Here is a 25,282-nt window from a genome sequence, read left to right on the forward strand (position 1 = left end):
GGGGGAAAAAAAGGAGACATATGTAATACTCTTTGTAATAATTTAAGCAATAAAAAAATTTTTTTAAAATAAAAAGAAATTAGGTGGGAAAATTTTCCTTTTCAGCATCATCTGTTGAATCGATGGAATCATCACTCAAAGTGTGAAAATCTTAAGGTGTGAAAAATTTCCATCGAAAATATCCAAGATTTCTTCATTTAATTTATGAACGTGCTCATTTTTAGGACAAAGCATCACACATTTAGATATATTTTTAATATTATCTATAGATATACTATTTCCAAAGGTAACTTCAATAATAGATCCGTTACAAGTCATTTCAAGGGGGATTTCAATAATATCCATTCCGAGAGCTTTATATGTATCGCACATGAGCGAGTCAACATTTATTTTTATATTTCCAGTGCAGCATATGTACCGGCCGGTTGGTCAGACTGTTGGACGGATGGATGGTCGGCCACTTAGCCTTTTATATTTATAAATAAGGCACTGTGCTAGACACTTAGACAATTATTTTATTTATATTCACAACAATCCTGTAATGTAAACATTAAACCTCCTACTTTTCAGACACAAAACTTGACATTGTTCAGAGAATTTAAATAACTTGCTCCAAGTTGCCTAGTTAGTGAGTTGCTCTGTGTTAAGATTTGAAACCAGGTGGTTCAGGCTTCAGATCAAAGTCTGTGATCTTCCCTCAACACAACCCAGCCTCCTCTCATTTACTTTGAAATAAAAAGTGAAGGTAAACCAAGAAACTAGTAGGAGGGCACCGAATTCCAAACAGAAGGCAATGAAACACTAAATTAGTAGTATAATGATTGAGTTATATAAAAGGGGAAGGAGGAAGGGGTAAAAAATCATTTATGAGACTCCAAAATGGGGTATTGGAGGAAAACAGTATGAACATGGGCAGGAACAAGGATCCAAGATATGCTCATTTGAGAAAGAAGAAAATGGACTTAGCACACATTGAATTTTGAGGACTCGATAGATATTCAGGAGAAACTAAATTTTAGGCAATTGGGAAAATGAGAATTAGTGTTCAAATTAATCAAAGAAATGAGAATATATCTGAAACACATGAGACATGAGGTCTGCAAGAGAGTATTTAAGGGTCAAAGGCTGAGCTTTGGGGAATTCAGCATTAAGGTGCAGGAATAGAAAGAACATCCAGGCACTGGAATAGAGAAGAAACAGAAACAGACAAAAGAGTGAGCAGGAAAGCATGTAACCAAAAAGCTAATAAGATTTTTTTTCAGAAAGTCTGAAAAAATCCTCCCACACCCTCCAAGAAAATTTCAATCCTATAAAGAAAGGAGCTGGGAAGAAAAATAAAAACACCTTGAGCAAATGTCATAAAAAATTAACAAGTGTTAAATCTGATTACTGGTGAGCGATGGAAATATTTTTCGTATTCTTCAGTACTAAACTTTTTTCTTGAAATAAATTACATATTGTAATCAGCAGAAACAAATGAATATTTATGTATATTTAAAAGACGCTAAATAAAAAATAAATCAGCCTGAATGACAGCTCTATGAAATACACTTTATGCTATAGTATTTCCGGGGCCTTTCTCTTTTCTACTTCTATTTAAGCTTATCTTTCAATACATTCAGTACATACAGATTACTTGGCCTTTGAATATGACATATGAAGATACATACTTTTTAACCTCATCTTTTTTTAGACATGAGTTCTGGAGGATTCTTTGAGTGATACATATTCTTCTAAGTCAGTGTTTACAAACTGGTGTTCTAAAAAACACTATTTTAAGGCATGGTAATAGGTAGTACCAAAAAAAGAGAAGAGTTATGTGTCACTTGGAGAGTCACAATATCGATTAGCACAATACCCAAACTTTTTAAAAAGCATACCTACTAACATCTACCAGAATACTTTTCTACAGAATGTATTTTGCGGAAAGGACATTGTACTGACTATATACTCATATGGAGTCTGGTGGGTTAAGTTTTCTTCAGATCAATTATACTCTATTCATGAACAGAGATTAATAGATAACACAGTTCCATATGACCCAACTCTAAAAATGACCAAACCTTCTGATAATTTGGATCTCACCCTTCAAAGAGAGTTTATCATTCTATCTGTCCTGATAGTCCATACCTTTTGTCTCTTAAACACCTAATATCTTTTTTCATGAACAAGTGCTATTTGAAATTCTTGGCTGCATTATTTTATCAATATTTTCCCTCCCTGAGTTTTCCAAGCACAAGCATTCCTTTCCAAAGGAGGGTAATATTTTTAACATCATATTCTGCAACTTCCCAGCCACTGCAGCATTTTTATTACTTTTGAAATGAAGTGATATATTTAGATCTGGATTTGGAAACTAAAAAAAAACAAAAAAAACAACAGCAACTAATATTGTGTCTCTTTTTCTCAAAAGCAACTTTTATAAAAACTTTTTTTTTCATTCGTCCAGTTACTGTAATTGTTACTAATAAGCAAATAAGAACACCAAGGAACTAAAGTGAAGCCTGGGTTTGGCTATTATGCCCCCAGACTGCAGTCAAAACCCACTTGCCTAAAGCTCTAATTCCATGTGGCCTTTAATTTAAGGGAAGTAGGATTGCAGGATGCTAACAAGACAGAAAAGGCAGAGTTCAACAAAAAAAAGGATCGAAAATTATGAAATCAAATTTTCACAAACTCCAATTTAATGGGTCTAGGCTTCAAGACTAGTTCTCATCCAGTTTTGCAATCAAATAACTAAAACAACTCACAGAAATTTAGTATCCAGTGCAAGTTTTTTCAGTCAACGAAAAAAGTGTATTATTATAAGAATTAGAAAGTGCATAATATTTCATTGATAAGTCAAAATGTGTAGTGCTACAAATTCTTGTGCCACATATCCACTCACAAAGAGTCTTTTCAATTAAGGACTCCGATAGCACCATAATTTTTTGCATTCAAAGAATTACTGAACTTTCACTCTCAATATGTTTAAAGGCATTCTTGTGCTTGAAAACCACCCCAAATGTAAAGAAATAAGAACTATAAAAGAGTTTATAAGAAATGTGAAAGATAGAATCAGATGTCCAACATATAACTAACAGGGAATACCCAAAGAAGATAGAAATAATAGAGAAATGGAGGACAGAGCAATATTTAAAAAGATAATGACTAAAATTTTTCTACAGCTGATGAGAATCTTCATACTCAGGAAGGTAAGTCAAATTAATGTAATGTATATATAACACATAAAGTTCAAAAGTACCAAAGACAAAGAGAAGATATGGGAAAAAATAAAAAGGAAAAATATGGAAGATTTTCTACAAATCTAAAATATTTAGACTAGCACAGAGTTTCTGTGTAGCAAAACAAAGACCAGAAAACATGTCTTTAAATACAATAGAAAAATTGCCAACTTAAAACTTTATATTAATGTAGCCTAGAACTTTATACTAATAATTTGAAACTTCTTTCAATAATGGGGGTGGGGAATTAAGACATTTCAGAAAAAGACTATATTTACCACAAACAGACCTTCACTGAATGAACTTCTTAAAAATGCAAGTCATAAAGGAAAGTAGACCCTAAAATGAGTGAGATGAAAAAGGAAGAGTGAGCAAAGAATCTGGTAAAAAATATGGGTGACTACTAATAATCAGTTGACTAAAAGCAAGGACCTAAAATAAAGAATAAAAATATAATCTACATTTGGAGAGAGGAGCTTGCAGTTTAAGCTTTCTATAAATGCTATTATTTTGGGAGGATAAAAGAGATATTTTTTACCTACAGAACTTTATTAACAACTTATAGGTAACTTCTCTACTAAAAGTATAAAAATATAATGATTAAACAAAGAAAGAGGAAAATTAGAATAAAAACTCAGAATATTCAATAGAAGGTAGGAAAGGGCAGGAAAAAAAAGCAAAGAACCTTGATAAGCAAAACACAAAATATGAAGGAAAATATAAATTCACATATACAAGTAATTATAACAAATGTAAATGGCTTAAATTCACATATCATAAGATAAAGATAATCAGATTGCTTTTTAAAATAATTTATCTATATTTATTTGGAGACACACCTAAAACTTTAGAGAGGTTGAAATAAATGAGCGGAAAAAGATATATGAGGGCAATAGAAAACTAAGGTATAAGTATTAATTTTATATAAAATATGTCAAGAAAACCATTTTAGGGATACAGTGAACCACCACACAATGACAAAACCTGAAATTCACCAGGAAGACATACAATTTTGAATTTGGCCTCAAAATACTTGGCTTGTAACTTTGTCTTAAAATAACACATTGGGAGGGAATCCAAGATGGCAGTGGAGTAGGTGGATGTTACAATCACTTCCTCCCAGGACCAAACTGGAATTACAATTAAAATACAGAGAAATCAACCTGAATAACCAACTGAAGACAAGCTGATCAGAAATCTTATAAGCAAGGGTTTACAGAAGAAGCTGCATCGAGAATGGTGGGAATGGTGAAGACGTGAAAAGGTCTGGCCTCGCTCCCACTGGTGGTGGCTGAGATTCCAGAGGAATATCTTAGCTGCAATGATCCCCCATGAGAAACATAGGGTCTCAAGCCCAAACTGGGCTCCTCAGCGCAGTGCACCAGAACCAGGAAGAGGCACCCAAATAACATCTGGCTGTGAAAAGCAGCGGGCATTCTGTCCACCGAGGAGAGACAGGAATCTGTTAGAGACACAGGTGCTCTCTGAAAGGGCCAATGCAAAAGAATCTTGTTGTACTCTGGGCTGTGGTAGAGGGAGGGTAAAGCAGACTAGAGTCACTTGAGGAGCGACTGGGATTTGTGGCTCCGGCTGGGGAGAAAGGAGAAGGGGCAGCCACTAGAATTCCTGTGCTGTGTACATTTCCTACACTACGGACACCATCGTTCTTGGGTGTAGCACTCTTTTCCACAGGGCATCAGGTGGGGGAATGCAATAGCCCTACCCTCTAGATTCCCTGTTACCCAACCCTGCAAAGCTTGCACCCTGTGGAAAAGCCAGCTGCCTGGGCCAGGGTATGGTGGTCCTGGCAGACTCAAGGGTACCAGTGATTGAGCTGTGTGGCTTTGGGTCAAGGATCATTCCCCCACTTTCCCATGAATTTGACCAGTGGTGCCACTCCCACACAGGAGATCCGCTAGGCCCACCTTTCGGGCTCCCAGTGGCCTACCCTCCCAACTCCTGGTGGCTCTGCTCTACTGAGGTATGAGAAGAATCTGAGACAAACTGAGTGGTGTGGCTCTGGGGTAGGGTCTACTCTCCCCACCTTCCCCCAAGCCTGACTGGCACCTCCCTGTCATGGGAGATCCACAAATCCTATCCTCCTGACTCCAGGTGACCCTGCCCTGATGAAATCAAACTCCTGGCAAAATCTGGGACAGACTGAGTTGTGTGGCTCAAGGACAAGGACCAATATTCCCTAGCAAGCCAGACTGGTGCAAAGCTTTCCCTTCACACAGCCAAATCTTGATATGTTTGAGCCTGATAAACTCTGCTGGCCTCACCCTGACAACTCTCTGAGATTCTGACCGACCACAAAGGTGTGAGCACCCAGCAGGTGGCAACTAGATGTGGTATGCCCTCAAACATTTGCTGAGTGGCCTCAAACCCAACACTGGCACCAAGTTTGAACCTGTACCAATCTGATGAACACCACTCGCCCCTACCTGGTGACTAACTGAAACCTTACTCATGCAACTTGAGTACCACCACAGGCCCTTTCAGTGACTGAGCTGAACAGGCTGCCAGCAGATGGAGACAGGCAGAGGCAGATCTTGGGGTGCCATGGGAATTTTGCTGACTTGCCCCTAGACCAGGGGTGGGCAAACTTTTTGACTCAAGGGCCAAAATGGGTTCTTAAACTGGACCGGAGGTCCGGAACAAAAGCATGGATGGAGTGTTTGTGTGAACTAATATAAATTCAAAGTAAACATCATTACATAAAAGGGTACGGTCTTTTTTTTTTTAGTTTTATTCATTTCAAATGGGCCGGATCCAGCCCGCGGGCCGTAGTTTGCCCACGGCTGCCCTAGACCCATAGCTGGTAAAAAAAACAGACTTGATGCATAGATTGGTCCTTCCACATACGCCCAGTCCCAGGAGAGGCAGCCACAAACTGTGGGTGGTTTTGTAGCTTTAACAGGTTGCCCAAGGCCAGTCACAGACAGTGTCTGCACCAGAGTCCCTTCCAAGAGACCCCAGAATAAACACACCCAGTGGTCAGCTTCAGACAACATAAAACAAATCCAATTGGTTTCACAATCAGCATATCAAAAAGGAGATCTTGGCAGGCAAAAGACCCTGTTGAGGTGAATTCCCTGTGGTCAGCACCTACAGAGCAGCTTGAACACTGATCTGGGGTGATTCTCACAATTAGCTATCTTGAGAGTCAACACCATGAATAAAGTGCCCAATAGCAATCAAGACTCAATTACAAGAGGAGAGCTAACAAAACACATACAAGGGACATTACTGGAGCACCCAGCTCAGGTGATCAAGGAGACTGTGACATCGGGTTCCAGAAGGCACCTACTACATAAGGCCATGCTACCAAGACTGGGAGTCATAACAGATCTACCTAATATGTAGAAACAAACATAAAGAGACAGCCAAAATGGGGAGACAAAGAAACATGCCCCAAATGAAAGAACAGGAGAAATTTCTGGAAAATTAGCTAACTGAAATAGAGGGAATCAATATATCAGATATAGAGTTTAAAAACAAAAAAGGTTATAAGGATGCTCAAGCAGCTTAGTGAAAATTACACAGCAGGTAAAAGGACATACAAACCATTAAAAAGAACCAGTCAGAAATGAAAAATACAATATCTGAAATGAAGCATACACTAGAAGGAATAAACAGTAGGTTAGATGAAGCAGAGGATGAAAATTAGTGATTTGGAAGACAGGGTAGCAGAAAACACCCAAATAAGAGCAGTAAAAAGTAAAAAACAATTACCGAGGATAGTTTAAGGAAACTTTGGCACAGCATGAAGTGTAACAACATTGGCATCATAGTGGAAGAAAGACAGTAAGAGATGGAGAAACAATTTGAAGAAATAATGGTTGAAAACTTTAAATAACTTGGTGAAGGAAAAACACACACAAGTCCAAGAGAGTCCCAAACAAGATGAATCCAAAGAGGCCCATAGCAAGACACATCATAATTAAAAAGGCAAAGTTTAAAAACAGAGAATCTTAAAAGCAGCAAGAGAAAGATACTTAGCTACCTATAAGGACGCTCCCATAAGACTGTCAGCTGATTTTTTTAACAGAAACATTTCAGTTCAGAGGGGATTTACGTGAAATATTGAAAGTGATGAAAAGCAAGGACCTATATAACCAAGACTACTTTACCTCGGTAGGACAACATTTACAATTGAAGGAGAAACAAAGTGCTTACCACAAAACCACTATTATAAGAATTGTTAAACAATCTTCTTTAAGAAGAAAAAAGGGGGGGAAAACACAGGAAAATAGTTAAAAAGAATAAAATGGCAATAAATACATACCTACCAATAATCACTTTAAATGTAAATGGTTTAAATACTCCAATCAATAGACATAGGGTAGCTGAATGGGTAAGAAAACAAGACCCAAATGACACGTGCTGGCAAGGATGTGGAGAAAAGGGAACCAGTCATACACTGCTGGTGGCAATGCAGACTGTGGAAAATAGTATGGAGTTTCCTCAAAAAAATTAAAAGTGGAACTCCCATTTGACCCAATAATCCCACTTCTTAGGAATATACTCCAAGAAATCAGAAATACCAATCAGAAAGAATGCAATAATCCCTCTTAGGAATATACTCCAAGAAATCAGAAATACCAATCAGAAAGAATGTGTGCACCCCTATGTTCATAGCAACGCAATTTACAATAGCTAAGATTTGGAAATAGCCTAAATGCCCATTAGCAGATAAGTGGATTATAAAATGGTGGTACATCTACACAATGGAATACTATGCTGCTATATAAAGGAAAGAACTCTTACCATTTGCAACAGCATGGATGGAAATGGAGAGCATTATGCTAAGTGAAATAAGCCAGTCAGAGAAAGATAAATATCACATGATCTCACTCATTTGTGAAATATAATGAACAACATAAACTGATGAACAAAAATAGATCCGGAGACACAGAGGCATCAAACAGACCATCAAACTTCAGAGGAAAGGCAGGTAATGGTGGGTAGGAGGGTGTGGAGAGGTAAGAGATCAACCAAAGAACTTGTATGCATATAGGCATAACCAATGGACACAGACAATAGGGGGTGAAGGCCTGGGCTGTGGATCGGGGGCAGGCTGGGAGAGGACAATGAGTAGAAAAAGGGACATATGTATTACTTTCAACAATAAAGAATTAAAGAAAAGAAAACAAGACCCATATATACACTGTCTTCAAGAGGCACACCTCAGAGTGCAAAATACACACAGAATAAAAGTAAAGGGATGGAAAAGATATTTCATGAAAATGGAAATGAAAAAACAGCTGGGGTAGCAATACTTATATCAGATAATATTGACTTTACTAGTAAAACAAAGTCTATAGTAGGAGACAAAGAAGGACACTATATAATGAGAAAGGGAGCAATCCAACAAGGTGATATAATCATTGTAAACATTTATGCCCCCAACAAAGGAGCACCTAAATATATAAAGCAAATCTTGATGTACATAAAGGGAGAGATTGAAAGTAATATATTCACAGTAGGGGATTTTAATACCCCACTGACAGCAATGGATTAATCATTCAGACAGAAAATCAACAAGGAAAGGATAGCCATAAATGACACATTTTACCAGATGGATTTAATGGATAGCTTCAGAGCATTTCACCCCAAAGCAGCAGAATATACAATCCTTTTCAAATGTACATGGAACTTTTCCTAGGAGAGACCATAGGTTAGGACATTAAAAACTCTCAATAAATTAAGAAGACTGAAATCATATCAAGCATCTTTTCTAACCATAATGATAAAAAACTAAAAATCAATCACTAGAAGAAAACCGGAAAACACACAAAGACATGAAGGCCAAATAACATGTTACTAAACAATAAATGGGATAACAATGAGATCAAGGAAGAAATCAAAACATACCTTGCAACAAATGAAAATGTGAGCACAACAACCCAAAATCTATGTGACACAGTGAAAGCAGCCCTATGAAGGAAAGTCATAGCTGTTATAGGCCTACCTCAAGAAACAAGAAAAAGCTCAAATAAACAATCTAACTTTACACTTAAAGAAACTAGAAAACAACAAAGCCTAAAGTGAGTAATAGAAAGGAAATAAAAAAGATCAGAGCAAATATAAACAAAATAGTCTTTAAAAAAGCAATACAAAAGATCAATGAAACGAAAAGCTGGATCTTTGAAAAGATAAACAAGATTGACAGACCTTTATCCAAATTCATTAAGAAAAAAAGAGGCCTGGCCGGTTGGCTCAGTTGCTTGGAACATCATCCCATACACCAAAAGGTTGCTGGTTCAATTCCTGGTCAGGGCGCATACCTAGGTTGTAGGTCCAAACCCTAGTCTGGGAATGTATGAGAAGCAACTGATCAACATTTTCTCTCCCTCTCTCACTATCTCTATCCCTCTCTTTCTCTCTCCTTCCCGCTCCCTCCCTCCCTTCTTCTTGAGTGGGGATTTTAAAAAAGGAAAAAAGAGAGACTACCCAAATAAATAAAATCAGAAATGAAAGAGAAATAATAACTGACCCCACAGAAATACAAACGATTGTAAGAAAATGTTATGAACAACTACATGCCAATAAATTGGATAATCTGGACAAAATGGATAAATTCCTCAAAACATACAATCTTCTACAACTGAATCAGTAAAAATAAGAAAATCTGAATAGATAGATTACAACTAATGAAATTAAAAGAGTCATAAAATAACTTCCAACAACAAAATGTCCTGGACCAGATGGCTTCACAGTTGACTTTTACCAAACATTCAAAGCACAACTAACGCAAGGCAGGTGTGACTCAGCAGTTGAGCATCAACCCATAAACCAAGAGGTCACCTGCAGGCTCGATCCCCAGTAGGGAACATGCAGAAGGCAGCTGATCATTGCTGTTTCTCTATTATCAATGTTCCTATTTCTCAATCCCTCCCCCTCCTCTCTCTCTAAAAAAAATTAATTAATATATATTTTTTTTTTCAAAAAGAACAACTAACACCTATCCTTCTCAAACTATTCTAGGAAATTCAAGTGGAGTGAAGACTACCAGATTCATTTTATGAACTCAGCATTATCCTAATTCCAAAATAAGATAAAGACACTACAAAAAAAGAAAATTATAGGCCAATATCCCTGATGAACATAGACGATAAAATCCTCAACAAAATATTTGCAAATCAGATCCAGCAGCACATTAAAAATATCATACACCACGATCAAGTGGGATTTGTTCCTGGGATGCAAGGTTGGCACAATATCTGCAAATCAATAAATGCGATACAGCACATAAACAAAATGAAGAATAAATATCACATGATCATATCAATAGATGCAGAAAAGACATTTGATAAAATCCACCCATTTATAATTTAAAATACAAACAAACCTCTCAGCCAAGTGGGAATAGAGAGATCATACCTCAACATAATAAAGGCCATATATGACAAACCTACTGCCAACAGTATACTCAATGGGTCAAAACTAAAAGTATTCCCTTAAGATTGGGAATAAGACAAGGATGGCTGTACACTTTCACCACTCTTATTGAACATAGTACTGGACTTCCTAACCACAGCAATCAGAAATAAAATTTATATTTTATTTATATATCAGAAATTAATGAAATAGAAAATAAAGCCCTAGCTGATTTGGCTTAGTGGATGGAGTGTTGGCCTATGAACTGAAGGGTCCCAGATTTGATTCCGGTCAAGGGCACATGCCCGGTTGCAAGCTCGGTCCCCAGTAGGGGGTGTACAGGAGGCCAAGGATCAGTGACTCTCTTTCATCATTGATGTTTCCATCTCTCTCTATTTCTCTCTCTCTCTTCCTTTCTCTCTGAAATCAATAAAAAAACATTTTTTAAAGAAAGAAATAGAAAATAAAAAACCCAAAAGGATGGTAACTAACATCAAAAGTGATTTTTTAAAAATATATTTTTATTGATTTCAGAGAGGAAGAGAGAGGGATAGAGAGATAGAAACATCAATGATGAGAGAGAATCATTGATCGGCTGCCTCCTGCATGCCCCCTACTGGGGATCAAGCCCGCACCCCAGGCATGTGCCCTTGGCCAGAATCGAACCTGGGACCCTTCAGTCCGCAGGCCGACGCTCTATCCATTGAGCCAAACCAGCTAGGGCGATTTTTTTTTAATATAAAATTAAGACAAACTTCTGAATGAATAAAGGAAAACAATGTACAAATTTACAGTATTATGAATTAAAACGGGGAACCAATTACAAATACGGTAAAAACTTTTAAATTACAAAGGCCTTCCCGTATTAAATATTTAGTTGGTCTCCTGAAAATTTTTCTAAATATTTTTATGATTATGACACTGTCTTAATGAGTATGTAATTCAATGAAGCACAATGTTAAACAGGATAACAAATGTGGAAGTGCTGAGCAAGCCATAACATGCCAAGAAATTCCACTAATTTCTATTATTTGTATTTATGAAACAGTGTGACCTGTTAAATCACTTTGCTATTTTCTATCTAAAGTAAAGACTGTTGAAGGGCTCAAAAATGATTATTTCAAATTCCCACACACGTCTAAGGTATTTTTTTCTTTCTTTCCCTCTTGTTATGTACAGTACTTGTTATGAACTTGGTAAACTATAATGCTGTTAGAGCAGTGGTTCTCAACCTGTGGGTCGCAACCCCTTTGGCGGTCGAACGACCCTTTCACAGGGGTCGCCTAAGACCATCCTGCATATCAGATATTCACATTATGATCCATAACAGTAGCAACATTACAGTTATGAAGTAGCAACAAAAATAATTTTATGGTTGGGTCACAACATGAGGAACTTTATTTAAAGGGCCAGAAGGTTGAGAACCACTGTGTAAGAGGAAATATAAGAAGTTGATTATTGATAAAATGGCAATGTTTCAAAGGGCTTTTGTTTGTCTAGTTAGAAAAATAAATGTAATTTGCAGGTTGATCATTTTGGGCTTGCAGAAAAAACTTTGAGTATTACTATAAACAAGAAAAAACTTTACAGTAAATTAGGAGTGTCTTCACCCCATTTTAAGAAAGCAAATCTGCAGCACAAAGATCTCAAAAACTCTATTAAGATCAGAAACAGAACTGAAAACAGTGATCGAGCTATCAAAGTCATAATGTCCCTTTTGTGTCTCTCTGGTTTTTTTTTGTTTGTTTTTTTTTCCAATACAAACACTGATCTAAACAACTTCTGTAATCAGTGATGTGTATAATGGAAAAACCCTCTTTGAAAACCTTGCCATGTATAGGCTATATTGAAATATATTAAAAGAAATGGGATCTGATAAGGTTCCACTTTAAAAACAAATGCCCAGGAAGCACACGAGAAAAGGCAAGGCTTAAATCATACCCTGATGGCCATTGCTAACTCTAACATTGGACAAAAATATTTTCAAATTTTAAGATAATACTTCCAAATACCTGAATTTTAGTGTCCTCCTGTTGATCTGTCATTTCATAAGAAAATCTAGCTACCAAAAGCCAGTTCTAAAATATATAAAGTATTCTCATTTTTCCTTGGAATGAGATAAGATCTTCATTAAAAGATGTAGAATTTACAAGTTTGTCTTGAATTGAACAAAAATCCTCACCTTTTCCATGTTAGGAAGATATCATCAATTTTATCGGTTTACAGAAAGAAGAAATGCTATCTTATAATTGAAACTTTCTTCAGAAATGTCAGTGCAAGGAGACTTAGGGGTAAAATTTAAATTCTTAGAAACAATGAAAAATAATTTTCATTCACAACAAAAAATATAAAATTTGTACTATCTACCACAACTCTAGTTTACAGAATGCTTCTTCCAATCCTCAAACAGAGAGCTACATTCTGAGGATTAAAGATTATTTCCCAGAATGACCACTCCCACAGGAATGTGGAGATACAGGTTGGGCAGCCATCAGGAAGCTGGCTCTTTCTGCACATTGTTTAGCAGCCAAAAAGGATGCCAAGCTTCTGAAAAAGCAGCCAAAACAGATTCCTTTTTATGGTGTGATAGCACTTTGTTCAAAAAACTGTTCTCTTCTTTACAGGCAATGTCTCAGAGAGATAGGGGGTTCTAATCAATAAACCAGCTCCTGGCTGTGTATTTCACTCTCGGAAAGTAAAATCTGTCACTGAGAGTTCTGGAAACAACATGATCAAAGGCTGTAAAGAACTTTCATTTGTTGGCACCTTCTATTCCTGAATCTCTCTGAGATGAAACTTTAAAGCCAAGGTCCCTATTCTTAGAATCACAACACCCCTAAGGTTGCCAAGAGTTTTGCTACCCCGAGTTAGTCTATTTTCCTAAGGTACTTTTTTTTTTTTCCATGAGTCTCATCAACAGCAACCTCTCCAATGTCTTAAAATAGATTTTAAACTTTGTGAGGCTTTCCTGTGTAATTCAGGTTCAAAATGTTTGTTCCTCTATAGGAATAAGTCTTGCTTAATCACTTTTATTGTTCCTGGCCACATTTCTTGGTTTAAGACACTTTGTAACAGGAAAAGACACAATGGCACATAAACTAACATAACTTAATGTAGCAAACACCAAGAAGCAAAGATTAAAAGCCTAGATCCTTCAAGCACAGGTTACATAAGCAACAATAAATTAATGTTTCCACAAATATGATATTCCGATCATGTGAAAAAAATGTAGAAAATGTGTTTTTAACTGCATTGAAGATATTTTTTACATGTGTTAATTAAGCCCATATCTAGTCTAAGACAGGAATTGGGTTCCTGACACCAAGAAACCATTTGACATTTAAAGATAAAATCCCTGAGAGAGCCTCTCAGCCAAGAAATTGGGTAGGCAGTGACATATCACCACCACCATCATCTTTGTTGCTATCATTATCACTATCAGCATCAAATATTCATGGCTTTGCTCTGCTGGAATACCCAATATATCCCAGAGGGTATACTCAATGGTAAATGTTTCCCATATGGCATCTCTCCTACTTTGAAATATACAAAATTAGTAATTTTTACATGTGATTTATTTAAAAAGAAATTTTTAATACAGTGAGACCATGTTTAATTTTAAGTATAGAAATATGAAATCTATGAAAGTTTGAAAAGCAGGTTCTCTGCACTATTTCATCTAACAACTTTTTATTCCTATTTAATAGAAATATGAGGGGACATTCTAAGTACTTCAGAAAAGAAAGTGTTTTCAAGTACTTATATCTATAATTTTATTAACTTGCCTATTTATTCAAGCTGTTTAAGAATGTGCTGTATTTGATTAGTCCATCTGAAGTGTGTGCTCAAAAGTAATTTACAGTATTTCTTTAATTTTCTGAAATTTATATATATTTCCCCACTATATGTTAGTGATAATGTCATGATTTGATTATATACTATCTAGATTATAAGCTTTCTTTGACATATTCTCCCATTTATAACTATCATAGACAATAAATTGGATTGAAGGCAACTCAGAAGTTCTTTCACAAAGCAGTGTGTTTGCAGCATCCTGAGCCCTCGCTTCTTTTTCAGATAAATGGACTAGCAGCCTCTCCTTCAAAGGCCAAAAGTCAACATAAGTCCATCATGCCTCTTCACCAAACTGAAGAAGAAATATATTTTATAATTTTCATGAGGGGAGAAAAGACATGAAAAGGCTACAATGCCAACGTTGGTTGTTGTGGAGGGGGCATATATCAAGATCACAGACAGCACAATATTCTAAACACCTCCTGGCTACCAGCTTGAGGGTGGCTGGGAGTGGGGTGGTAGTGTGAGGACAAGAAGAACTCACACAGACCACCCACTATCATGTGAATGATATTACTCAACATCTTAGAAGACTTGCAACTTAATTAGATGCCACTAGTATTTTCCAGTAATTTTTACATATTTGTCAGTAAACATATGACAGTCACCTACTATGTCACAAGCTACAGATAAAAAATTTAGGTGAATATAACAGTCTACCTTAAAATTACTCCCAGAGAAATAAGTCAATTTCAAGAGTTCAATTCCTAGAAGACATGTTTTAACTAAACCCAATATTCAGAACAGCAGTTAAAGACTTTAGAATTGAATAAACAAGATGGCCGCCTCCTGGTCACTTTAAAGCTTGCCCGATGTTACTATTTTATGTTCATGAAATCAATTTAATAGGTGCCAAAAATAATTATACATGTATATATGTCCCTGGCTTTCAAAGAGTTTAGAGGATGTACATACATCTTTTATAAGCCCTGATGCAATACCTCTGAAAAGAGATACATTTTCTTAATTTTCTCCTTTTAGTTAGCAATTCCTTTAAAGATTCATGACTCAGTCCTGGCCAGGTGGCTCAGTTGGTTGTGGGTTCAATTCCTGGTCAGGGCACATATCTAAGTCATGGGTTCTATCCCTAGTTGGGGCATATACGGGAGGCAACCAATCAATTTTCTCTCTCTGTCTCTCTCCCTAACATATCCTCTGGTAAGGATTAAAATAAATAAATAAATAAAATATAAAAAGTCATGACTCAACATTAGGGAATATGTCTTAAAATGCGGTAATATTAAAGTAGATGTGTCGGGGAAAAAGAAGACATATGTAAGACTTTAGACAATGAAAAAATAAAGTAGATGTGAGCTATCAACGTAACCTGTAAAAATTCTTAGGAGTTTATTTGAGCCAAACTGATTAACAATTGCCAGGAAGCAAAAGTTCAATGGACTGAGAAAATGCTTCAAAGTATGGCAGTTTTGCACCTTATTTAAATACCAGAGGCCTGGTGCATGGATTCGTGGTGGGGTCCCTTGGCCTGGCCCATGAAGATCGCCGAAACTGGCTCTCCGACATCCCCCGAGGGGTCCCGGATTGCGAGAGGATGCAGGCCAGGCCGAGGGACCCACTGGTGCATGATTGGGGCTGGGGAGGGACTGGAAGAGGGCTCCAGGGTGTGTCTAGCCCATCTCGCGCAGTCCCAATCAGCCGGACCCCAGAGCAAGTTAACCTACAAGTTGGAGCATCTGACCCCTGGTGGTCAGTGTGCATCATTCAGTGTGCATCATAGTGACTGGTCAAAAAGTCAAATGGTTGGACACTTAGCATATTAGACTTTTATTATATAGGACTAGAAGCCCGGTGCACAAAAATTTGTGCACTGGTGGGGGGTGGCCCTCAGCTGAACCTGTGCCCTCTCACAGTCTGGGATCCCTCGGGAGATAACCACCTGCTGGCTTAGGCCTGCTCCCCTGGTGGCAGTTGGCATGCCCAATCCTGCAGTGTCTGCCCCGTCTCCCCCAGTTGCAGATGGCAGGCCCGGATTTAGAGCTGGGTGGGGCAGCCACTCATAGTGCAGCCGCCTGCCCCCCCACCCTGCCTCACACATGACAGGCCCGGATCCCCCACTGGGGCAGGCGGCGGCTGGGGATAGCTCTGCCCCCTGCCCCACCAGCCCTGCCTGCCCCACCCCACCCATCACAGGCCCGGATCCCGCACTGGGGTGGGCAGATGCTCAGGATCGCACTGCCGCCTGCCCTGGGCCGCACATGGCAGGCCCGGATCCCGCGCTGGGGCAGGCCGGCTGCTCAGGATCTCGCTGCAGCCCGCCTCAGGCGGGGTGGCGCAGTGGGATTTGCTTGCAGTATGCAAATTAGCCGCCATCTTTGTTTGCGGTTAATTTGCATATCGTGCTAATTAGCCGATGGGAGGTGTAGTGAAGGTACGGTCAATTACCATGTTTGTCTATTATTAGATAGGATTACAATCGGAGGAGACATAAGAGGTTATATAAAATCCACTGGTGATAGATTAAAGAGGCTGGAGAAAGCAAAGCAGAACTTGGAAACCTCTGGGACTGGATAAAAAATAAAAGGAATAAACACATACTTCTTTTACACAGGATAGTTAAAAGTTAACAACTAACATGATAACAATAATAATGAGGAGTTTTGTGGTCTCTGCACTGGTGGAAAATTGTGCCCCGAGAATTCTGAAAAAGGAAATTACCTTGACATTCCAAAGGTATATTATCATTGATGCAAAAAGACAACAGACAGGCTCAGTTAAGGTAAAGACTGACCTTTGTGAAGGAAGACACTGGCCTAGCACTGACTACCCACCATGACTCACTTGTAGCTAGGAAGTTATAATTTCAGACCATCCTATGCCGTTATTTCAGGTCTGAGTTTGTAAGGCCCGCCCTGCTGGCCTCCTCTGAGCTTGTCAGTCTTAGTATGTGGCCCCTTTTTTGTCCATGGAGTAAAGAAAAACAAAACAAAATACAAATGACCTATATAAGTGAGAGAAAAGATAGAGGCAAATAAGAAATTAAACAATTACAGACAGAAAATAACATTTAAAGAGTTGGGTGCTTTAAGGTCCCATTGGTAGGGGCAAAAATAGAATATTATGGACTAGCTTTGGTTATGGGAACTATTAATCATGCTCTGTTAACCATTATTGCCTTGTGTTATTAAAGAAAGGACATTCTGGCCTGGATGGGAGTTGTATGTCCCCAGGACCTGGGAGTCAACCTTGGAACCATTCTCATTCAAGAACTGCCTATTATCATGGAAAAATTAACAACCTTGTTGCCCATGCCTGTGATCCCTACTTCCTCATGTAATCCTTGTCCTACCCTATATAGGCAGCTGGTTTATGAGGGGCCCTGCTGCTCTCCCATACTGCCGGCAGTATTGGAATAAACGCTCATATGTGATTCAACCCTGTTTCTGCTTAATTGGCTAAGTAGTGACAGGCAGCACGGACTCATTGATTGTCTGGCTACACCTTTACTTCTTTATCACTTTCAATTACCCAGGAATTCATCATAAAACTCTGTTTACTATATACCTACCATACATCTCCTCTTCAGCCATCATCAGTTTCAACGACTTTTCTCTGTTCTTGCCCTAAAGAATCTGAGAACCATATTCCAATATGTTCTTTCTACCATTCTACCTGAACTAGGCTCAACATTAAAATCATACTGGAACCAATTTTATTAATGTTTTTAAAGCATAATATAAATTTTGAAATTAGATTACCTATTCTTTGTAGAATTTTATACTTTCTATTATCCCAGAAGAAAAATGTCATTTATACCCAAAAGTTTCTCAGTGCGTATGGACTTAATGCAAAGCTAAATCTATTTACGAACATGCAGAACTGTTAGAGGTGAAAATGTCACGGCAAAACGGGAATAGGTAAATAAAGTAACAGATCAATATTCCCTTGGGATATTTCCCCTATACGAATTGGGATTAGAGGACAGATGTTTTAGGGAGATGGTGAACCAAAATCTATAGACACCACTGTGCCAGCTCCATCAGGCAATTCCAAGGTAATTAACATTCTGCTATAGTCGAAATAGGTTCTTATGCAAGAAAACTCAAATTAGTTTCTAGTTAGATAAACCAGAAACCAGGAGAAATGAAAGTTCAATATGTAAGCTTCTAGATTATCCTAATAGGGTCTTCTTTAAGAAGAAAAAGAAACCCTAAAAAATATGAACAATAAAATGGCAATAAATATATTTATCAGCAACTGAATCTAAAAATCAAAATAAATGAACAAGCAAAACTTATAGATACAGAGAACATTTTGATGGCTGCTAGATGGGAAGAGGTTGGAAAGATGGGTGAAAAGGGTGAAGGGATTAAGAAGTACAAACTGGTCCTAACTGATTTGGCTCAGTGGATAAAGCGTCGGCCTGCGGACAGAAGGATCCCAGGTTTGATTTCGGTCAAGGGCAGTACCTTGGTTGCAGGCACATTCCCAGTGGGGGGTTGTGCAGGAGGCAGCCAGCTGATCGTTTCTCTCTCATCGATGTTTCTAACTCTCTATCCCTCTCCCTTCCTCTCTGTAAAAAATCAATAAAATATATTTAAAAAAAAAGAAGTACAAACTGGTTGTTACAGCTAATAACTATGTATGGTGTCAGATAGGTCAGATTTATTGGGATGAAAACTTAGTAAGTTATGTGGGTGTACAACTGAAACTAATATAATATTATATGTCAACTGTAATTGAAAAATAATAAATGATTAAAAATATATAAATAAATAAATAAAAGTATAGGCTTTTGACATTTAAAAAATAAATTTGGGGGCATAAAAAACATTTTAAGTGGAAATTATTGCAAAACATTATGTACAACGTGACACTAATATTGTTTTTAAAGCACTAAACAATAGCACATATTATTTATGGAAACATACATGCTATGTGGAAAAAGTACAAAATATATTTGGGAATAATACACACCAAGTAGGATAGCATTTACCTTTGGGGAAGGAAGAAGATGGGTAAGATTAAGGGCAGAATCTTGCCTGTATCTGATATTTGATTTCATTGAAAGGATGAGAGGAAGAGACCAAGTCTTCATTTAAATAGTGATACACTTTTATACTCAGACCTGCCAATTTTATTCCTACTTTAAAGTAAAATTAGCTTTATTTGATTATACAAAAATTAGTGATCCATAATCTATAAAAAAGACTGGGTACAAGTTATACCTTGATAAAGTTGGTTTAATAAAAACTGGAGGCAGGCTCTTTCTATCCAGTGCCAAATCATGGGCATTTTTTGGGACAAGTGGTACAAGTGAAAGGCGTTTTTAGAGGTAAAATAGGCAGGTTTAGAAAATTTTAGGAATTAAAGGGTCCATGGAAAAAGCACAGGGCTACAGAGCTGCAAAGGGTACATTTCCATAAGACAAGGGAGCTGGAAGCCGCAGAAGTTACATTTCCATAAGATAAGGGAACTGGGGGTAGCAAAAGGTACACATTTACAAACTAGAGGGAATAGGAGAATAATAAGGGAGGAGGAGGGAACCTCACATATTTCACGTGAGACTTGAGTTCAGGAGTTGCTATAGTGACCAAATCAAAGGGGGATGGTGACCAATCAGAAGGGATACTGAGGCACAAAAAACCCTGCAGCCTTTATAAACCATGGAAAAAGGGACTTGGTGGGACTCTTTTCCCTCCCCACATGGGAGTCTGTGCTTGTTTCTCAATAAACTTCCACCTTTGCTATACCATCTTTCATCCGCGGTTTCATTCTTTGACTCCACCAGACAAAGAGCCCGGGAACCATCCTGCCCAGAGAGACACCATGTGTTTCCAGTCCAAATTTCCCATTTCACAAGCACCATAAGACCAGGAGCAAGAGAAAGCCCCACCATAAGAAACAAAAATATGACCTGGGACACCCTGCTGCCCACACTAAGATTGGCCCTTGCCCGTACACACAGTCCGTGTATGGGGTGGTAACAAGAAGTATCAAACCTTGAGGCTGGATGTGGGCAAACTTCTCCTGGGGCTCAAGAGTAGTACTTACAAAACAAGGATTATTGATCTTCTCTACGATGCATCCAATAATGAACTGGTCCATACCAACCCCCGAGAAAAGAACTGCATTGTGCTCATTGACAGCACACTGTACCTACAGTGGTATGAGTCCCACTAGGCACTGCCCCTGCACCACAAGAAGGGGGTCAAGCTGACTCCTTAGGAGGAAGAGATTTTAAACAAAAAATGATCAAAGAAAATTCAGAAGAAATATGATGAAAGGAAAAAGTATGCCAAAATCAGCAGTCTTCCAGAGGAGCAGTTCCAGCAGGGCAAGCTTCTTGCAAGCATTGCTCCAAGACCAGGCCAACATGCCCAAGCAGATGGTTATGTGCTAGAGGGCAAAGAGTTGGAGTTCTATGTGAGGAAAATCAAGGCCCAGAAAGGCAAATAAATCCTCTTCCCTCCTATATTAGCTCCTGTAATGAAGATGCTTATTCTTAAAAACAAAACAAAAACTGGTGACAAGATAAGAAACTCCAAATTTTTAAAAAATATATATATTTTATTGATTTTTTACAGAGAGGAAGGGAGAGGGATAGAGAGTTAGAAACATCAATCAGCTGCCTCCTGCACACCCCCCACTGGAGATGCGCCTGCAACCAAGGTACATGCCCTTGACTGGAATCGAACCTGGGACCCTTCAGTTCTCAGGCCGATGCTCTATCCACTGAGCCAAACCAGTTAGGGCTAACCTCCAAATTTTTAAAAAAGCAATTAACTACTGGGAAGTTGCTATTAGAGTAGAATGAAGCCTTTTGTGTGTGTGATAATATAAAGATCCCAGTACCAATGGTGTGAATGGAAGGGTGGGAGATTTGAAAAAAATGACATTAATATCTGTTAAGTCAAAATTATTGCAAATGGTTATGTGCAGTGTGACATTTATGTATGTTTTAAAAGCACTAAATAATATCATATTGTTAAACTAGAATGGTGGGAACTTGAGCACCTATTTCATTATTTTCTATAAATTTGGAATATTTCATAATTTATATTTTTAAACTAAATTTTAAACAAGGAAAATAGACAGGGTAGAGTTAATAAAAATAGCTAATGTCCTTTCAGATTGGTGTTTCAGTTTCCTAGGATATATTCCTAGAAGTGGGATTACTGGGTCAAATGGGAGTTCCATTTTTAATTTTTTTAGGAAACTCCATACTGTTTTCCACAGTGACTGCACCAGTCTGCATTCCCACCAGCAGCGTGTAGGGTTCCCTTTTCTCCACATCCTCGCCAACACTTGTCATTTGTAGATTTGTTGATGATAGCCATTCTGACAAGTGTGAGGTGATACCTCATTGTCATTTTAATTTGCATCTTTTGGATATTAGTGACTTTGAGCATTTTTTCATATGTCTCTTGACCTTCTGTATGTTCATAGCAGCACAATATACAATAGCTAAGATTTGGAAACAGCCCAAGTGCCCATCAGCAGATGAGTGGATAAAAAAGCTGCAGTACATTTACACAATGCAATACAATGCAGCAGTGTTTAAAAAGAAGGAACTCTTACCATTTGCATCAGCATGGACAGACCTGGAGAGCATTATGCTAAGCGAAATAAGCCAGTCAGAGAAAGATAAATATCACATGATCTCACTCATATGTGGAATCTACTGAATAAGATTCAGAGACATTGAAGCATGGAACAGACTGATGAATTTCAGAGGGAAGATAGGGGTGGGTGGGGAGAGATTAACTGGGGAATTTATATGCATATATGCATAGCCCATAGACACAGACAATAGTGTGGTGAAGGCCTGGGAGGGGTGGGTATAGGGTGGAGGGGTGTCAATGGGAAAATAAACAACAACAAAGGGGACTGCAAAGAGAGCAGAGCAACAGAAGACCCCTAATTCCCAGTGGTCAACTCCCCCTCCCAAAAGAACCCAAAAAATCCCACTAAAAATTAACTGACATTATCTATCATAATTTAATGCAATACCTGGTTTATTGGGAATTTTGCATTTTAAAGCTTAGCATATTTGTTGCATAGCACAAACCTTGCTAATCAGGTGCTACCTTTTGCATATGAAGATAATGCAACTGACACCAGTGGAGTGAAGGCTATGCTCAGGCTTGAACTTTGGAACCTTGTTTTTAGAATACAGATAGATTTGATAAAAGAGCTCCCCTCTCTCTCATAATGACCCAAATGTGAGTCAAGGATCTAGAAGACAAGGAGCCAAAATCTAGCCAAAGTCTAAAAATGGCTGCTTTTCTTAACTTCAGGGCTATTCAAGGGCATTCATATGTTACACTGTATTGTCTATAATTAGAGCATCAGTACAGACCACTGATCCATTCTCAGCAAACACTGAACTAATTTAATGGTCTATAAAGACAGCAAACTTCCTGTCTTGCTGGATTTGCTCACTGTTCCTTCTGAACTTTCTCAGGTGACCTAAAGTGAACAAGCTCAGAGAGTACCAGGTAGCAAATACAATGGTACCAATACGCCCAAAGACCATCAAGGCCTCAATTTGTTCCAAAGCTGATGTTCTTTTTTCACTTCCTTTCATCTTCCTCCTCCAAAATCTACATCAGTACCTGAAAACAATATACCAACAACCTTCCAAGCAGAAAAGAGACTAAAAGTAGCCCAGCCAGTGTGACACAGTGGTTGAAAGTCATCCAATGCACCAAGAGGTCACTGGTTTGAGGACATATGTCTGGGTTGTGTTCAATTTCCAGTGGGGGGCATGCAGGAGGCAGCCAATCGATGTTTCTCTCTCATTGATGTTTCTCTCTCTCTCCCTCTCCTTTCCTGTTGCTGGTCAGCCCCCGAAAACACTTTTAAAAGAGACAAAAAGTGTGGGGGAGCACAGGAGACTTGGTTGAAACGTCTGTAAGGAGGAAACTCCAAAAGGTCGGGGGCCTTAGATGGACCTTGCTGAAGGCGGCAGCTCCTGCCATGACTTTTCCAAACAAGCTGAGCCCCTGGGTGTTTACCAGAATCTTTAGGTGCCCTTGCTTAAAGGACACTGCAGACACAAATTACTTACCCTACTGATTGTAGCTAAAAGATACACTTTATCTCAAATTGCTGTTATAATAAAAGCCTGAAGAGGCAGGCGATTGAGGCTGTCTGGTTGCTTTAGCCAGGCAATCCCTTAGCTCTCTCTTTCACAGCAAACTTGTGTCAGAGTAAACATTCATCCATCACTCAGGGTCTGCTGGTCAGCCCCCGCAAAAAAGTAGAAATGATACCATATAAATTATTTTTAAAAAGCAAAAACATCTTGTCATATTGACATTCAGAAAATTCTAGGACCAAAAACAGTATTAATGGCACTACAAATGTATTATAGAAGATAGTTCTTAAATGATCTTTGTGTGATTTACTTCAAAGGGTGATCAGCAATTGGAAAGAGAAAAAAAACCTGATATAAATTAAAGCATATTTTTACTTGAATTTTACTACAATCTTTGTAGTTAACCTACCTCAAGTTTAAGTAAGTCAGCATCTGTAAATTAACGATGGCCTCAGGAATGACTCTGATACAATTATGATACAGATTAAGAATTTCCAGTGATACAAAGTGGCACAATTCCATTGGAACTTCAACCAGTCTGTTTTTAGATAAATCTACGAGAAAAGGAAAGAATATTTTGTCAATACATCTTCAACATAATCTAATACAATTTTATCAACTACCATACTTTTTCCTTAACATGTTTTAAAATAATCATTATAACCTACACTTAGATCGACATTATCATTTTTTGCACCACTATTTGTATGATGTGTGATCTCCATTTATTAGCATATTAGCCCAAGATATACAATAAAACAAAAATATTTAGACAAAATGGCAGTAGAATAAAGGGATGTGTCCCGAGCTTTGTCCTTGAGCAGATAGAATGAGCAACTAAATCGAATAACATCCATCCTGAATTGGCAAAGTAGACACAGCTGATGAGACCATTTGCAGCCAGGAAGGGCAGAGGGTGCCTGCAGAACAGTAAAATCAGGGATCTGGGCTGGAGAGAACTGTGAGACCTCCAAGCCCAGAGGGTCAGAGGGAAACTGCATGGCACCAAGGCCCTGTCCCTTGGGACAAGCATAGTGTCTGATTGTGGAAAGTAGGTCCACAGGGCTGCTGGCGGCAGGGGATTCTAGGTCTTGGTCCACAGCCACATGAGACTGAGCCCAGAGGGGGCGGCCTGGACGGCTGCCTAGGCCGCACTGTGCCAGCGGGAGAGGGGTTCACAGCGGCACAGCTCTTTCCCCTCTTTGTGGTCTTTGCTTTTGTTCACTGAACCTAGTTCATAGGACCTTTCAAATACAGACACTCACCCGTGGCTGAGGTACAGGTAGAGGTGAGGACTTGTGGAGTCTGGGGAGAGGGGAGGGTTGGGGACAGGTGGCCATGAGTCTGGCAATGAGTCATACCTGATGTGCAGGACCTAAGCAGCCAATTTGTCCTGAAGAGATAGCCCCTCCCTGCAGTCTGCAGGCAACCAAGACTACACCCAGACTACACCTTGAGTGGCACAAAGGATACAAAAAAAAAATCTAAATGGTCCCTGAGAGTCCACAGGGACTGGCCTAAAGAGAGGCCTTCAGTCCCAGCAACAAGAAACTGAGAAGCAGCAGACAGTACAGAAGAGTGGGATCTTAATGGGTGGAAAGGAATGATAATTCACATTTTATTTTTATTTCATTTTATTTTATTATTATTTTGTTATATCTATTTCTTCTTTTTTCTTTATTTTCCTTTTTCTTTTTGTATTATTTGTTGATCATTCTATTTTTTTATTTTATCTTATTTTTAATTAATTTTTAAAATT

The 25,282-nt window shown here is 38.3% G+C and overlaps 1 protein-coding gene and 1 pseudogene across 4 annotated transcripts in view; one reads left to right on the forward strand and one right to left on the reverse strand.

The window, feature by feature from the left end:
• The window catches only part of LRCH1 (leucine-rich repeats and calponin homology (CH) domain containing 1), a 239,925-nt gene that overhangs the window by 106,247 nt on the left and 108,396 nt on the right, over window positions 1-25,282 (reverse strand). For all 4 annotated transcript variants that reach the window (XM_014535734.1, XM_014535736.1, XM_005861408.2 and 1 more), the window contains exon 2: window positions 23,933-24,077. In XM_014535734.1, the coding sequence (XP_014391220.1) occupies window positions 23,933-24,077 (145 nt within the window). The remainder of the gene's footprint in view (window positions 1-23,932; window positions 24,078-25,282) is intronic.
• On the forward strand, window positions 6,399-20,879 carry LOC106725254 (annotated as a pseudogene).

The sequence above is a fragment of the Myotis brandtii genome, unplaced genomic scaffold (assembly GCF_000412655.1).
Source record: "Myotis brandtii unplaced genomic scaffold, ASM41265v1 scaffold15, whole genome shotgun sequence".
Taxonomy (NCBI): Eukaryota; Metazoa; Chordata; class Mammalia; order Chiroptera; family Vespertilionidae; genus Myotis; species Myotis brandtii.